The sequence below is a fragment of the Colobus angolensis genome, unplaced genomic scaffold (assembly GCF_000951035.1).
Source record: "Colobus angolensis palliatus isolate OR3802 unplaced genomic scaffold, Cang.pa_1.0 Scaffold1, whole genome shotgun sequence".
Taxonomy (NCBI): Eukaryota; Metazoa; Chordata; class Mammalia; order Primates; family Cercopithecidae; genus Colobus; species Colobus angolensis.
Window position 1 is genome coordinate 17,270,471 of NW_012110918.1, and position 17,180 is coordinate 17,287,650.

Below are 17,180 nucleotides of genomic sequence, written 5' to 3' on the forward strand. Positions count from 1 at the left end.
GACCAGCCTGACCAACATGGTGAAACCCCATCTCTACTAAAAATACAAAAATTAGCTGGACGTAGTGGCAGGCACCTGTAATCCCAGTTACTCAGGAGGCTGAAGCAGGAGAATCACTTGAACCTGGGAGGCAGAGGTTGCAGTGAGCCGAGATCACACCATAGCACTACAGCCTGGGCAAAAGAGCAAGACTACATCTCGCAAAAAAAAAAAGAAAAGAAAAGAAAGAAAGAAATGGACCACGGGAATAAAAACTGCAAGATACCTAGGAATGAATCCAACAAAGGCTCCTTCTTCACAGATCAAAGCGGAAACTCTAATTGAAGACTATAAAAGGCCCATGCAGTGTTGACAGCACCATAGCCGTGGATAAAAAGACTCATCATCGTGGAGACTGGCAGTTCTCAAATTAATCTGTGCATTTATTCATACACTTTTGATTATATTCCCAGGAGAGATTTTTATAAAATGCAGACCAGCCGAGGCAATATTGAAGAGGCACGGACAGCATTAAGCAGCTGCAATTGCAGGGCAGCCAGGCCAAGAGGCACCAGGGCCCTCAGCGCAGCAGTGAGCCCAGAAGGGCCGCAAGTGGCAGGGTACCTGTGCACACTGCGGGAGGAGCCATGTTGCTAAATGGTGTTGGGACAGCTGGTGCCCTATGGAAAAAGATGTGGTGACACCCCTATCTCACACTATGCACACAACACATCACAGCGAGAGACCTAACCCTTTCAGAGAAAAATCAAGAAGAAATCTTCGTAACCACGAGGAACAAAAAGACAGTTTGAACAGGAGACCGAGGGTAAAGACGTCGACAGGTTTGACTCTACAAACTTCTTCATGACCACAAGAAAAAGTCACAGTTGTAATGTAAGTGGCAGAATAAGAAAGGATATTTGCAGTATCTACGAGTTACAGAATATATATAAAAATATGTTCTGTATGTTTTCACATCAGACAGTCGTGAAAAAATCAACTGACGTGAAAAAAACGGCAAACACCACACGTCGATAAGGATTTGGGGACACTGGCTTGTGTGTGTCCTGCCAGGAGTGTAGATGGTCACCCATTTGGGGAATGCAATGGCCTTCCCTGGGGAGATCGGAGTCATGCACGACGCATGACTGGCAGTTCCGCTTCTAGGCGCTTCCTTCTCCAGCTGCAAGGACACGTGAAGTTGTTGACTGTGACACGGTTCACAAAGCCAGGGGCAGCTCACATGACGGGGTTAGTTGTGCAGTGGAAGGTAACAAGATGAAATGAGTTAACCAGAGCTGTGTGTCTTGGGCCAGATAAATCCTCAAAGCCTAACGGTAAAGAAGCAAGTCGCCAGAAGGTAGGCCCCATTTTGACATTGAAGAGGCTTTTTGAAATGTGGAAGGCGTGTTACGTTGTCCATGGGCGTGCGTGAGCAGGAGAACCTCAGCGGCCCCTGGGAGGCGCCCTCAGCCCATGGGACGGCTCTCCCAGGCGGGGACCGGGGCAGACGATGCTTTTACTGTGTCTAAAATTATGCTTCTCTGAGAAAAAAAAAAAAAAAAAGAGCAAACAATGGTAAAAAGTTAGCAAAGTTAGAGCTGAGTGGTGGGTCAAGGATTCCTGTGGTGTTCCTTTCTGTATTTAAAATAGTTTCCATTACACTTCTAGAACTGGATCTGGTTTTAAATAGAGGCCGTCCGGGAGGTGGAGTTGCTCTGCTCTGTCTAATCCCTGCACAAAGGGCAGCCCTTGCCCCGTTCTCTCCGTCCATCCCTTGCTGACGCCGGCCGTCGGGAGTCAGCCCCTTGCTGTCTGGAGTCTGCCAGCCCGTGGCCCATGCTGAGCTCCTGTTTGTCTCAGAAGAACTAACCTCCTCCAGCTTTGACAGGGCCGAAAGGAGGACCCTCATCTTCAAGCCTTGACAGCCTTCCTAAAGTCACCGAGACCTGCCAGTTCTGCCCAGGTGTCCAGACGGCGGGCATCGTAGACGTTCCTGGAAGGCGCTGCTCCCTCTAGCAGATGCCTGGGTCATAGGCGAGTCAGGGGAAGGCTCGGAGTTCCAGCTCAGAATTGTCGCCCCAGCCTGGACATGGGGCACACCAGGGGCCCCAGCAGGAGCTCATGTGAGGCATATGGGCCCACCAGATGGGCTCAGTGGCGGCAGGGGTTCCTTGGAGCCCCTGGCCAAGTGGCTGCCCAGAGCAGGCCCCAAAGCCTGCCCAAGGCGAGGGCCCACGGGGTGACGCCAGTCCCACTGTGTCTCTCCAGGAGCCGGGATGGTGGTGGACTGGGAGCAGGAGACCGGCCTCCTCATGAGCTCGGGGGACGTGCGGATCGTCCGGATCTGGGACACAGACCGTGAGATGAAGGTGCAGGTAACCATGCGGGTGTCCCCCAAGCCCTAGGCCTGCGGGGCAGCGTGTGCAGGGCTGGTCCTCATCACAGAGCCCAGCACAGTGTGCGGTGAGGCCTGGCCATCCCAGGGGCGGAGGCAGGGCCTGGAAGGACAGTGCCGGGACAATGACGGGAGGAGACATGGGCTCCCTGAGGCCTGTGGCTGCAGGTGAACCGCCGCGTTCAGCCCCGCGCTACAGTGTGGCTCAGACTGTGCCACCTCTGACTGTTTTCAAGCAGGGTCTTCTCTCTGCAAGTTAAGGAATGTCAGAAGTCAGCAGGGTGAGCCGTTGTAAATGAGAACGATTATTTGTAGGGTTGTTTGTTTTTGAGATGGGGTCTCACTCTGTCACCCTGCGTCAGCCAGGCTGGAGTGCAGTGGTGCAGTCACAGCTCACTGCAGCCTCAACCTCCTGGCCCACGTGATCCTCCCATCTCACCCCCACAAGTAGCTGGAACTACAAGCATGCGGCCCCACGCCTGGCTAATTTTTTAAACTTTTTGTAGAGACGGGGGTCTCAGTATTTGCCCAGGCTGGTCTCGAATTCCTGGCTCCAGCAATCTTCCTGCCTTGGCCTCCCGAAGCACTGGGATTACAGGTACGAGCCACTGCAGAAGGCTTTTTGCTTCCTTTTTTTTTTTTTTTTTTGAGACAGAGTCTCACTCTGTGGCCCAGGCTGGAGTGCAGTGGCATGATCTCGGCTCACTGCAAGCTCCGCCTCCCGGGTTCACGCCATTCTCCTGCCTCAGCCTCCCAAGTAGCTGGGACTACAGGCGCTTGCACCATGCCCGGCTAATTTTTTTTGTATTTTTAGTAGAGATGGGGTTTCACGTGTTAGCCAGGATGGCTTCGATCTCCTAATCTCGTGATCCACCCACCTCAGCCTCCCAGAGTGCTGGGATTACAGGCGTGAGCCACTGCGCCTGGCCAGAAGCGCCTCTTTGCTTCTTTAAGCATCTGTTATTTTCAGTTTTGAGAGAAAGCAGAGTACATTGGTTTTGCCCAAAACAGCCTGGAAAAGTGGTAGAGACCTAAGGAGGCCACGCTCAGCAGAAATCTATGTGCATTGACTTCATTCGGAGCAGAGGCGAGACCACAGATGCTGTGAGGGACAGCGCCTGGGTGGCTTTAGAGCCAGGATTCCCTTCCCCCGGGTCCCCAGGGAGAGGTGTGGAGCAGAGGCCGTCCCCAGCCTCTCTCCCGGGCCGTCTAGTGTCAGAAGGGATGGCTCAGCCCTGCCGTAGAGGGCCATGTGGTGCAGGCCCAGCAGAGGGGAGGCTCGGGCACCCTCAGCTGCTCAAAGCCGCTGTGGTGGTTCTGGGCAGCAGCAGCTCGAGAACCTGGTCCAGGCCTCTCCCTGTGGGCAGCGTCTCCTCTGACCTGACCACGGATCCCACAAGGCACCAGCAGCTTTCATGGCACCTTCTGTGGGTGGAGGGGCCTTGGGCCTGCCTGGAGCTGTGGCTCCACTCGAGACGTGGCCCTCAGGGCACGGCGTGGACACCCTGATCTCCAGGGTCTGGTCACCAGTTGGGGCTTAGAGGCCCAGGTGGCCTGCAGGGCAGGTGCTGTTCCTGCAGAGGTGCGTGGAGGCACAGAGCGCAGCAGGTGTTCCCAGAGCCACCTCTGCCCCTTGCAGGGGTCCGGCCCCATCGTCCCCACGCCTGGGTTTCCTCCTGGAGTACACAGCCCAGCACCGCCCCTCATGCATGGAAAGCGCTCTCCCTCTCGTGGCCCTTTTCCTCCTGCGTCCCTGGCAGGTGCCATCACCCCCCACCCCCACTTCTCCAGCACTTATAGCCCCCGAGGGAGCCAGGCGACCCCTCCTGGACTCATCCCATAGCTCATTAGAAGTTCTGAGAAGCAGCCAGTGAGGAGTCCTTGCCAAAATGTGTTTTGCTGTCCTTTTTAGGAAACAGAGAGAGGTTGGAAGTTTAATTGGCACTGACAGCCAGTCCTTCCCAGAGGCGTTTGCAGGCCGCCGCTCGGGGTGGGGCTGGGCTCTGCCTCACTGACGCGGGGCCCAGGCGCCTCAGGGCCTCAGGGCTGTCCCTCCAAGGCCAATGGACAAGGGTGTGACTCAGTGCCCTGCCAGCCCCTGCCTCTCCCTGGGACTCCTGGGCTCCCTGGGCCTTTGATGCTTCCCTGAGAGAGAAAGGCCCCTGCAGCCAGGAAGGGGGATCCCCACAGCCAGGGAGGCAGCAAGACGGATCCTGGTGCTGCAGGACAGCAGGGAGGGCAGCTCAGTGCCCAAGTCTTCACCGGGCTGCCTGTGTTTGGCCCTAGGACATCCCCACGGGCGCAGACAGCTGTGTGACAAGTCTGTCCTGTGATTCCCACCGCTCACTCATCGTGGCTGGCCTTGGTGATGGCTCCATCCGCGTCTACGACAGAAGGATGGCGCTCAGCGAATGGTACCTTGGCCCTGTCCTCTCCCTCCCCCAGTGGTGGCAAGGCGCCTTCTAGGTGGTAGAGGCCGTGTCACTGCCAGCTGGTTGGGTCCAGGTTTCTCAGTGAGATGCAAAGCTTCCCCAGGAGCCCACAATGGAGTATTTAGGCCAGTCCTGCTGGGCTCCCCAAAACCACCAGGCCCGTCCCACCAAGGCCTACCCCACGGAGGCCCATCCCACAAAGGGCTCCCCCACAGAGGTCCATCCCACAGCCTGTGGAGGAGCACAGGGTACAGGCCGTGTGGGATGAGCCAGTGGACTGGAGGCAGAGGCTATCGGGGTGAGGCGGGGGCCCCAGCCAGACACCTGCCACCTCTGAGCTCACCTGAACAGAATACTGCCACTGCCTGACACCTCCTGGGTCATGCAGCAAGTGTCCAGGGAGGGATGTCTGAGGGCACATGCGTGGGCACAGCAGCCCCGGGCACTGCCTCCGCCGAGCACCCCTGTGGGCAGGTGCTGTCCGGGCCTAGCAGGGGACAGTCTGTCTTGACCCACACGGCTGATACAGCAGAAGTAAATTTCACCCAGCACAGAGCGAGGATTCTCAGAAGGTCCTTGTGCCCCCAGCTTCATCAGCTTTAGGTCTGGGATTCTCATTCCTAACCCTCCAGTCTGCACAGATCGGGGAGGCACAGTAAGGAGTTTTGAGGGAAGCAAAGCAAAGGGTGGGCAGGGCCTGGGAGCGCTGCGATGGCCGCCTGGCCCCCGTCTCTGGGCAGCTCCCATGTGGCTCAGACAGTCCTCCAGCGGCCTGACGGTGACCTAGGGCCCAGCCCTGAGCCGGCCTGGGGAGGACACAGGGGGTCTCTGCTGGAGCAGGTCACCTGGAGGGGGTTCTGACCCTGCGTGGGCACTGGCTCCTCCTGGGAGCGGACGGGCGAGGGCCTGCGGACCCACTGGCACAAGCTGACGTGGGCAGTCCCTGGTGCGGACCCGCTGGCACAGGCAGACGTGGGCAGCCCCCGGTGAGAGCCCCGAAGGGTGAGGACATCCTTCGGGGAAGCCCACGCTGAGCGCACCCCTCCCCTGCAGCCGCGTCATGACGTACCGGGAGCACACAGCCTGGGTGGTGAAGGCCTCCCTGCAGAAGCGCCCAGACGGCCACATCGTGAGCGTGAGGTGAGGAGCGCCGATCGGTAGCAGCCGTTCTGCTGTAAAACATTATTTTCCCCTCCTTTTAAAATATGTCCTTGGGGCCAGGCGCGGTGGCTCACGCCTGTAATCCCAGCACTTTGGGAGGCCGAGACGGGCGGATCACGAGGTCAGGAGATCGAGACCATCCTGGCAAACACGGTGAAACCCCGTGTCTACTAAAAAATACAAAAAACTAGCCGGGCGAGGTGGCGGGCGCCTGTAGTCCCAGCTACTCGGGAGGCTGAGGCAGGAGAATGGTGGGAACCCGGGAGGCAGAGCTCACAGTGAGCTGAGATCCGGCCACTGCACTCCAGCCCGGGTGACAGAGCGAGACTCCGTCTCAAAATAAATAAATAAATAAAATAAAATATGTCCTTGGTATCTAAACAGCTGAAAGGGGATGGCATTTTGGGCAGTAATTAACTCCTGCCCTGGAACTGGCCAGAAAGGTCAGGCACAGCCCCCAGGGGCCCGGGGCCACGGCTGCTCCCCCTGCTGGGGGACACCTGACCTGCAGGCGCTTTGGGAACTTTCCTGGGCTGCCGCGCGGAGGGTCCCCGGGGAGCTGGGCAGCGGCTCTCCCTCCACAGCAGGGGTGGCCAAGCGGCAGGGGCGGCGCATCCGCCAGGCATGTGGCAGTTGTCTGCACGTAAATTCAGTTCTGCCGCTGGTGAATACAGCACCAAGAGCAGGGAATATTTATTTGCCTATTAAAGGGAGAGCAGGATGTAATTTATGAACACAAAGCCAGCATTTCTTCAAAGAGATGCTCTTTCTCCCCTTGTTTGTGATATAAAAACCAGACATAACTCGTGGGATGGACGCCTGCTAGGGTGGAAGGCAGGAGCCACGGGGCCTCAAAAGGGCCAGGCCATCCCTCAGGCCACAGCCCGCCATCTAGGCTCTGTCTCCCGGGACTGCAGGCCCCTGTTGCATGAAATCTAATCTCTGGCTGGAAATGAAACCAGTAGCTCGCAGCCTCCTCCTGCATCTGTGCTCGTGGCCATTTCTCTAGGCCAGAAAGCTCCTGGAGTTTTCTGGATCTGAGGGAGCTTGAGGGGCAGCCTTGGCCCTGAGACCAGTGCGGGGGCGTGTCTGGGCCCCGCCTGGGCAGCCCTCACTGGGGGCGCTGAGCATCGAGGCAGCTTTTTCCTTGAGCAGTGTGTGTGCAAACAGGCGTGCGACCCCCACACCCGGTTCCACCGTCCCCCTGGTCAGGCCCCTCCTGGGGACTCCAGGCAGAGGTGTCACCGTGACCCTCTCTTGGCAGCGTCAATGGAGATGTACGCATCTTTGATCCCCGGATGCCCGAGTCGGTGAATGTGCTTCAGATCGTGAAGGGGCTGACAGCCCTGGACATCCACCCCCAGGCGGACCTGATCGCGTGGTAGGTGCCGCCGTCTCCCTGGCCTCCCCGCTCCCCACCTCCGGCATCTGTGCAAACACGAGGCTCTTGTGTGCCTGCCCCCACAGGAGCTGAAGGAGGGCAGGGGAGGATTTCACTGCTGTTGGGACATAAAAACAAAAGATCTCTGCCCGCCACATCCTCCTCCCAGGATCAACTCTCAGGGCCCTGCCAGGCCCGAGTCCTCAGTGAGAGTGACCAGAGGGTCACACCTGCCCCGAGCCGGCCTGTCCCTGCAGTCTCGGCCTGTGCACCTGTCTTTCTTCCATCCTCAGAGGAGAGGGCAGTGACACTGGGACCCTTTCTCTCCCCACAGTGGCTCCGTCAATCAGTTCACCGCCATCTACAACGGGGGCGGCGAGCTGATCAACAACATCAAGTACTATGACGGCTTCATGGGCCAGCGGGTCGGCGCCATCAGCTGCCTGGCCTTCCACCCACACTGGGTCAGTGCGGCGGCGGGTGGGGGCTGGGGGCTGGAGGCCAGGGGCGAGGGATGGGAGGCCAGGGGCAAGGGGGCCAGACAGCAGGGGTCCTGCCTGGGCACCCCACACCACAGTGGGGTCCACTGGCCACCTGAAGAAGAAACTTGCCCGGGGCCCAGGATCTCCAGGGCCCCTGCCCCACCCTGCACTCGCCCCGGAAACAGAGCGCCAGTCCCGTCACTCTGGGAAGAATTGACGGTGCATGCACAGTGGTCGGGCAGAGCTGCTGCCCTCAGACCCTGCACTAAAGCCATCCCCGGGGACCTCCAGGCAGAGTCGCTCAGGGTGTCCATCCCTGTGCGGACCTCACCCCGTCCCCTCTGCGGCCCTCACCCCGTCCCCTGTGCGGCCCTCACCCCATCCCCTGTGCAGCCGGCCCTCACCCCGTCCCCTCTGCGGCCCTCACCCTGTCCCCTGTGGGGCCCTCACCCCGTCCCCTGTGTGACCGAGTCCTCACCCCATCCCCTGTGCGGCCCTCACCCTGTCCCCTGTGCAGCCGGCCCTCACCCCGTCCCCTGTGTGAGTCCTCACCCCGTCCCCTGGGTGACCGAGTCCTCACCCCGTCCCCTGTGCAGCTGGGCCCCACCTGCACGGCTCTCTGGCCTTGGTTGCAGCCTCCCCACGTGGCTTCAGGCCATTGTCTTTAGATTAGGATCCTGCCCGCCTGCCTTCTTGCGTTCATGCCTTCAGGCTTCCGGCATGCAGCTCTGCTGACACGTGTGATATTAGATCCCAGAGCTGTCCCTGTGGGGCAGTGCTGAAACAACACGCAGGGCCCGGGGGCGGCACCACACCCCTCGTGGAGCGCACCACACATGGGCCCTGCAGAGAGGACTGGTGGGTGCCGGCCCAGCACTTCTGGGCCTGAGGTGGGCGCAGGGATTCCTGAGACCCCGGCAGGAGCTGCCTAAGGATGCGGGTTGGCCCGCACGCCGCCCCCGCCCGCAGTGTCTGCCTGCACCTGAACCCCAGCTCACCCCTTCTCCTCTCCTGCAGCCTCACCTGGCCGTGGGAAGCAACGACTACTACATCTCCGTGTACTCGGTGGAGAAGCGCGTCAGATAGCGGCGTGACCCGGGCCCGCCAGGCCACGGCCGCCTGCTGTACATAGTGAAGCTGCCACTTGCCGGGGCGTGGGGTGTCGGCTGCTGCGGCCCCGCGGTGTGAACGTTGGCTGCTGCCGTAGCTGCTGATGGCGGCAGGAGGGCCCTGCTACTCGCTTTCGTCTGTCTTCGCTGTCGTGTCGGATGTGAGGGAAGGGGAGGGCTGGGGTGACGGTGGCTCCCCGCTGAGCACCAGCGTCCGGGTGCACCCCGCGGCCGCAGCGCCTCTGTCCCACTCCTGTTCTGTGTTTCTCTGAGACGTTCAAAGGGGAAACACCTCATTTTATTTCCATGTCATCAGAGCATTAGCTGCAGCAAAACCCCCAGACAGAGCCCTGGAGGAGGGGCAGGCGCTGGGGCTCCTACAGGTCCCTGGAGCAGCCGTCCCCATCAGGCCAAGAGCGAGCGAGAGGTGCTGCCCCAGCCAGGCCCACCGCCTCTCACAGTCAGTGCACGCAAGCAGGGACATTTCCTAGCCGGCTGGGGCACGCTGGAAATTCGGGAAACCAAGAGAGGGGAAGAAGGAGACGCCCCTCTAGCTGGCGGGTATGAAGAAAGCCGCCCGGGGGGCCAGGCTGTGCTCGGCCGCTGGCCGCATCACTGAATGGGAGGAGCGCAGCCCCTCCTCCACAGCCCACCCTCCCTGCACCTCCAGGTCTCTAGACTCTAGTTTTGGCCCCTCTCACGCAGAGCTGTCAGCAGGGGCCTCTGTGGCCACACACGGGAGAGGCAGGTCCTTGGCAGTGTAGCCCCTGCCTTAATCCACAGGGCCCGTTTCCCTCCGAAGGGCTGCTCTTCCCGCACGCACAGGGGCAGCGGCCCGGCCTGTGGTCTCCGTGCCTGTGCCTGCACACGGGTGTAGCACACGCATGTGCGGGCACCACGGCTGGCATCCGGGGGCACACATGCAGGCGGCGTGGTCTCCCTGCTCTGTCCGCACACGTTCGTCACACACAGGTGAGAGGCACTGCCGGGTCCTAGACAGCTCTGGGTGACACCAGCCCCATCTCCAGCCCTGAGTCGCCCATGCTGATGCGACCTGGGCTTGCAGCTGGGCCTGTGGTGCAGACAGGAGCTGTGTGGACAGTCCCGCCCAGGAGGGGCCTCGGGGCGTATGTGAGCAGTTTTGCAAACAGAACACAACCACAATGATGGCATTTTGAAAAGCATTTTTTCCATGTTCGTCGGGAATCAGGATCATTGAGAGGTGGAGGAGTCAAGGGGCTTCATTGTGGCATTAAGAGGCCCATGACCATGGGAGTGAGAGCGGGCGCGGCGAGGCCCAGCTCCCCTGTGGTGTGACTGGCGTCCTGCCCTGGCCAAGAGCATCTTCTGGGTGGATGGAACCCTGCCTGGCTGCGTTTGGTCAGAGAAACACCTGGTCTTCGGGGGCTGAGCTGGAGTCTGAGCTGGGGCTGGCCGGGACGTGACAAGGTGGGACGAGGCGGCCCCTCCGCTGCTCTTGATTGGAATGCGAGCTCCCACCAGAAGGAGGTTACGGCACGAATCCCATCCCCACGTCTGGGCTGAGCGGGCAGACCAGGTCCGGAAGGTGTAGAGAGCCCCGACCCCCACAAGTCCCGGCCTCAGCTCACAGGGCATGCCAGGCGGCAACACCAGAATCTTCCAGAAGCCCAGCTCCACCCGCACACACAGCTTCCCATCCAGTCCTTCAACTCGATTCTTACCTAACACGCGTTTCTGTTTGTTTTGAGACAAAACCACCACCTGTCAAAAGGCAGGTGGCTCCAGAGGGGGCAAGACCCTCCTGCCCCCGCTCCGCCCTGGAGCCGCCCCCATGGGCTCCGCGTGCCACCTGCACGTGGGCTGTCTTCACAGGTCTGATGCGAAAATTCAATCACGACGTTAACCAGGGCTCGAGAGAGTGCCGGCCTAAAGGCTCCTTATCTCTATTTATTTTACCAAATGCGAATTGAGAAAGACTTTGACAAAACACAAAATGGCAATGTGAAGCTACCAGCAGGACAAACAGTAGACAACACGCGCAGGCTCAGTAAACAACACGCGCAAGCTCTGGCTGGCGGCTGTGTCTTTAAGCAAACTGCCCACCCCCACCGCAGGGTCGTAGGTCAGAGTAGAGCTGGGGTGGGGGGACCTTGCCCGGGTCCCCTTGCTGTCCCCGGGGCCACCAGCAGCTCTCGGGCCTGGCATGTTGAGGGGCGTGCAAAGGTCTCGGTCCTCATCTCCCGGGCAGCAATCCTCCTCCCAGGCAGTGCCCCCAGCCCTGTGGCACAGACCCCACATCAGGGAGCATGCTCTGTGGTGAGAGCTGTGCTGTGACGTAGGCCAGACACATTTCTTTCTCTGTAAAATGACAGTTACCCTCTCAGTCAGAGGCCCCTTTCAAGTCTGCATTGAAATCTGGGCCACGTCAGAGCTGCTGAGGGAGAAGCCACTTCCCCACCTCTGGAGGCCTCCACTCTCCTTGGCTCATGGCCCCTTCTGCCACTTCAGGGCCTCGGAGCCACGCCCACCACCACTTCCCCTTCTGACGCGGGCCAGAAGTGTTTCCAGGCCTGGGGGCCATGCCGCCTCGGGTTGTGTGGGTCCTTAGACCTAATCACATCTGTACATCCCTCTGGTCAACTCTTTTTGGGTTTGTTTTTTGTTTTGAGACGGAGTCTCGGTCACCCTGGCTGGAGTGCAGTGGCGCAATCTTGGTTCACCTCAACCTCTGCCTCCTGGGTTCAAGCAATTCTCCTGCCTTAGCCTCTTGAGTAATGAGTAATTAGCCACCACACCTGGCTAATTTTTATATTTTTAGTAGAGACGGGGTTTCGCCATGTTGGCCAGGCTGGTTTTGAACTTTTGACCTCAGGTGATCCACCCGCCTCGGCCTCCCAGCGTGAGCCACCACGCCTGTCCCTGTCTGGCCAATTCTTGAAAGGCTCCTGTTTCTAGGTCACACTCTGCAGGTCACGGTCTGTCCCCTGGGGCTTCTCCCAAGCAGGAAGGTCTGTGCAGGGGTTGGCAGCTGGGGAGAATGTTCTGGAAGCCACAGCAGAGGCAACAGGCCTGGGCATGGTCCTGCAGGGTGAGTGGGAGACAAGGGTCTGTGGGGACGGTCATGTCAGCCACTCTGCACCACCACAGGGCCCTGACTTCCTGGAGAGCTTGGGAACGGGCTCTTGTACCCCTGGCCCCTCTCGCCCGCCGACCAGAAATTGGGTCCCAGGCATTGAGTAACCTGCTCGAAGCCCTGTCTGTTGGGTGGTGGCAGTGACTGGGGTCCTAACACCACCCCAAGGCCATGTGCAGAGACCTTTGCTCCAACACTCGGGCTGGGGGGTGGGTTGGGGCTGGGGGAGCCACACACTCGAGAACTACAGGTGCTGCCTGTGCAAGGCGCGTCCCGCCCTGGAGCAGGCCAGTGGGAGTGGCATCGGGACCCGGAAGCGACGCCTGCTCCCCGCTGGTCCCCACCTACCACGGCCTCATCACCAGGGCTCGTGCCTCCTCGAGGACGTCCTCTCGCTCAGCGCTGCACTGAATGGCCCTTCAGGGCTTTCCTCGTGTTCATGTCATCCCTCATTCCAGTCACTGCAGCCTGGGCCCTGGGAGGGTCAGAGGCTGGAAAGCACCTCTGGAGGCCCTTGACAAGGTCCTTAGAGGGTGGGCAGGCGCGGGGGTCAGCCAGGCCGGGGACAGCAGCAGCGCCTGCCGTGGGACACGTGAGTGCACGGAGGCTGGGTGGGTGTGGCCGGGGCGGGGGCACAGCAGAGAACAGAGGGCCAAGATGTGAGAACAGCCTTGGCCTCGAGGCCCCTGTGTCCCCAGAATGACAAAGCCACTTTGTGCCCGAAGCTTCCTGTGGCTGCAGCCACCAACGTCCACAAGCTGTGGCCACTGAGAGCAACACAGATGCAGACTTAGGCTCACTGGGCTAAAATCCAGGATTTGGCCGGGCTGCGCTCCCCTGGACAGACCCTTTCTCACCTGTTCCAGCTCCCAGAGGCAGCCTGCAGCCCATGGCTCCAGCCCCTCCCTCTCTCTTCAGAGCCAGCGGTGGCTGGTCCAGTCCTCACCTCCTCACTGAGCCAGACCCACCTGCCTCCCTCCTCCACTTTTTTTTTTGAGAGGGTCTCACTGTCACCCAGGCTGGAGTGCAGGGGTGTGATCGTGGCCACTGCAGCTTTGACCTCCTAGGCTCAAGCAATCCTCCCACCTCAGCCTCCTGAGTAGCTGGGACCACAGGCATGCACCACCACACCCGGCTAATTTTTGTTTACTTTTTGTAGAGTCGAGACTCAGTCTCACTATGTTGCCCAGGCTGGCTTCGAACTCCTGGATTCAGGAGATCCTGCTGCCTCGGCTTCCCCAAGCACTGGGATTGCAGGTGTGAGCCCCACGCCAGCCCCTCCTCCACTTTTAAGGAACTTACGATTACACTGGGCCCCCCTGGACGCTCCAGGGTCACCTCCCTAGTTTAAAAGTCAGCTGATCCAACCTTCGTTTCATCTACAACCTGGATCCCCCGAGCTAGGTAGTCACAGGCTCCCACACTAGGATGTGGACATCGTTAGGATGTGGACATCGTTAGGGGACACTATGCTGCCAACCAATCCCTGTCTACAAGCCAAAGACCCTCCCACCAGGCAGAGCCCACGAACACTCAGGGGTCTTGGGCAGCAGCTGGGTGGCACAGGGCGAGAAGGAGATGCTCAGTGGGGTTGGGGGAAGCACCGGCCCCAATGGGCCTCCCAGATCTCAGGGCCAAGGCATAGGGAGCTGGTACCATGTCCGGGTGCCTGGGGCTGCCGGTGAACAAGTCGATCCCCTGTGACACAGCAGCTGCTCCCAAGCCCCAGCCAGGGCCAGAACGCAGGGCGCGAGCAGTTGCCATGGATTCCTGGAATTCTGCACTGAATTGCAGTTTGTTTCAGGCAGACGCCTGGCACTCACGCAGCTGCGCCGGGCGGGCTTCTGTTGAGACGGTCATATTTTTCCCATTAGCATCAGTTTTTCTGTCAGAGACTTGAGTACAAATCGAGTGCTCGTAAACATGGGGATGGGTGCGCGGCAGAAGCCGGCCTCGGGGAGGCGAGGGCTGACTCAGGCCCACACCTGCCCCTGCTGCTGCCAGACCCCGCGTGGCTGTGGCGAAGGGGCCAGGCCTGGTGACACCACGTGGAGGAAGGCTCAGTCCTCCGGCGAGGGACTGGTGAGGGCCAGGGGTGGCCGCAGGGGCTGTCCCATGGGAGTGCCCACAGGAGTGTCAGCCCCTGAGGCTGCCTGTCATGGGGGCTCCTGCTCATCGCAGCTCTGCTGGGTGGGACCACAGGCACCTGCCAGATGGGCAGCTGTGACCTCCAACACACATCTGTGCCTGGCCCCCTTCCAGGGGTCTCGGCAGATCGCCCTCGGGAGGTGGCAGAGCAGTTGTCCTCTGGGGGGTCTGCGTCTCAGACTCAGTTACCGGGTGGTCCGGAGCCCACACGTACCCGGACGGAACAGAGCCTCAGAGTCTGGCACAGACCGGGAAGGAATCCTTGAAGGACACAGGGCAGGTGGGGAGGCCAGGGGGGCCAAGCGGGGCCTCCCACATCCGCCTGCGGAAGCCCCAGCACCGGAATCCCTGCACCCGGGCCTGAGGCTGTGTTTGGAGACAGGGCCTTTGCACAGGTGAGTACGGTGAAACGAGGTCACCGGGGTGGCCCTAATGCAATAGGACTGGTGTCCTTATGAGAAGGAAGATGAGGACACAGCTGTGCAGAGAGGGACGGCCGTGCAAGGACACAGCCTACCTGCCAGGGAGAGTGGTCCAGGAAGAAGATAGCCCAGAGGCCCCTCTATCTCCATGTCCAGCCTCCAGACAGAGTGAGTGGGAGGGAATACAGGCTGCTGCTCAGGCTGCCGGGCCCACAGTGGTTTGCTACGTGGCCCAGGGACACTGATGCCACCGTGGCACCTCCAAGCTCCAGCCTGTACCTCATCTTAACATGGGGACAGTTACTGCAGGCAGGAGTGCTGTGAGCAAACAAGATCACAGAAGCTTCCAGAACGGCACGGGCACCAGGGAAGCACCTGATGGACCCTGTCCGAGGTCACACCTGAGGACTCACAACTGCAGGTGCCGCAGGGGTTCGGAGTTGGGAAGAACACAGCTCAGCCAGTGCCAAGTCCCAGGGCTGCTCAGTATCCACCTAGACCATCAGAGGACGGTGGACCCTGAGCTGGGCCTGGTCACCTGGTGCCACCCAGATGAGGCCACATCCTGTCGGTGGCTCCTGAGCTGGAGGAGAAAGAGCCCAACTGCCTGGGCCCTGCCCATCCTTCCCGCGCCTCCACCTTGGGAAGGAGCCTCCTGCGGCTGTTGAGATGGCTTCCCTGCCCATCCCATCCTCCCCTGCGCATCCCGTCGGCCTGACTGCAGCCTCCTCTTCATAATGAGCCGGGGGTCCCTCCTCCTGGGCCCCACAGTCCCCGTGCTGGCCCTGCCATGCCAGGGGCAGGAGCAACCACAGGGCTCCTGGGGCTCTGAGGCTGCATCCACTGTTGTGTGACCCAGGCACCAGTGTCCACGGAACACAGAACAAGAACAAGAGTTCCCACTGTGAGGACAGAGAAGGCGTGGCGTGACCTGCTGCCTGGTGGAGGGCCGAGACCATGGAGGGTACTGTGATGAGAGCTTTGGGTGGCCTGGATGCACCTACCCCCGCTGCTGCCTGGAAGTGGGGTCTCTGCTCCCCAGGGCTGGGGGCCGTGAGTTCACCTCTGTCATTGGTGTCAGCATGACAAACCCCACTGTGCCACTCACAGCAGGAGCCCACATCTCAGGCCAGCCCCCTCTGCCACGCCACCTGCCTCACAGCCAGAGGTGGGAACAGCAACTCTGGGGAGAACTGGGGGTGCTGTGGCCACCGGGTCCCTGAGGCTCATGGATGAGAGCGAGGCGAGGAGAGCCATGACGCTGGGCCCTGCCTTCAGAACCAAGCACTCGCCCTTTGCAGCTGCGGAGCTGTCCCTACGGGCGGGTGGGGGCGGGGTTGCCGTGTAGCTGTGCAGAGAGCGCTCTAAATGGGGCTCTGTCCCCGGCTCCTGAGCTCATGGGTTCTCCTGAGATGCTTGTGGCACATGATTCATTGTCTGTCTTAACAGCATCGCTGAAAGGAGAAAAGGCCCTTTGGAAATTGATCGCAGCCCCTGGATGTGTCTCTTGGAGCACAGGTCCCTCAGTTCCCACCTGGCAAACCAGGCTTCATGTCCCCAGGACAGGGCCAGGCAGCCCATGCGCTCCACCCTCTCCCCCGCCAGCCTGCATTTCCTCCCCCATCGTCCATGCAGCCCCGAGACACCCGCTGTCCCCGGCCCTGGGTCCTGATATGGCAGGAAATGCAGTTCAGGACCCCCCACCTCCCACCTCCTCCTCCAAAACCCAGCCCTCACTTCCCAGAAGGCCATCACTGCAGCGTCCTCCAAACAGCCTGTGGCCCCACAGGCACACTCCGAGTTTGCTTCCAGGGGCCGGGAAGTGAGGAGCCCCCAGTGCTGAGGCCAGGGACACTTGTGCAGGGCTCACAGCCACCAGCAACAGCCACCAAGGTCACTACCCAAGGCTGCTTCAGTCATCCTGCCAGGTGGTCTCCTCGGCCCAGAAGGCTGATGTCACCCACAGCTCAGCATCGGAGGGCAGATGCCATCTGATGAGGTCAGAAGAGCTGCCCAGACCCCAGGACCCCCAGCCTGGGGGGGCCAACAGAACCACAGCCGCATCTGCAGGGAGAGGCATGGGGTACCTCAAAGCTGTGGGTTCCCCTCTGGCCTCCCCTTGGAGGCTCTCCTGGCTGCCCTCCAGGGTCATCCACCATCCACCACGGGTGAGCTGGAGGGGTGGGTGGGAAGGCTTTGCCGGAGGGTCTAAGCCCCCAGGGCCCTCCAGGAAGGACAAGCTGTGGGGCCAGGAAGCTCCACAGCCTCCAACCCAGGGCTGGCAGGAGCTGGGGGCTCGGGGTTCCCCACATGGGGTCCCAGCCTCACCTCCCAGCAAGGGGAGGCCCAGAGAACTGCCCGCACACCCCCACCAACCGCTCCCCAGTCCTGGCCCCTGCCTGGCTCACCGTGGTCAGAGTTTGCCCCACAGAGAACCAGCTCCCAACTGCCGGCCGCTTCCACCTTCAGCAGTTGCTAGGTCAACCAGGTCCCACCTGCAGCCAACCAGGTCCCACCCTGCAGCCAACCAGGTCCCACCTGCAGCCAACCAGG

The 17,180-nt window shown here is 60.6% G+C and overlaps 1 protein-coding gene and 1 pseudogene across 1 annotated transcript in view; one reads left to right on the forward strand and one right to left on the reverse strand.

The window, feature by feature from the left end:
* The window catches only part of RPTOR (regulatory associated protein of MTOR, complex 1), a 400,798-nt gene extending 389,832 nt beyond the window's left edge, over window positions 1-10,966 (forward strand). The window contains exons 32-37 of the mRNA XM_011933231.1: window positions 2,251-2,357; window positions 4,664-4,791; window positions 5,863-5,949; window positions 7,235-7,351; window positions 7,686-7,815; window positions 8,851-10,966. Coding sequence (XP_011788621.1) covers window positions 2,251-2,357; window positions 4,664-4,791; window positions 5,863-5,949; window positions 7,235-7,351; window positions 7,686-7,815; window positions 8,851-8,919 — 638 coding nt within the window. The 3' untranslated portion in view covers window positions 8,920-10,966. The remainder of the gene's footprint in view (window positions 1-2,250; window positions 2,358-4,663; window positions 4,792-5,862; window positions 5,950-7,234; window positions 7,352-7,685; window positions 7,816-8,850) is intronic.
* Window positions 10,967-13,639: 2,673 nt separating this feature from the next.
* LOC105523771 lies at window positions 13,640-16,208 on the reverse strand (annotated as a pseudogene).
* Between the last annotated feature and the right edge of the window lie 972 nt (window positions 16,209-17,180).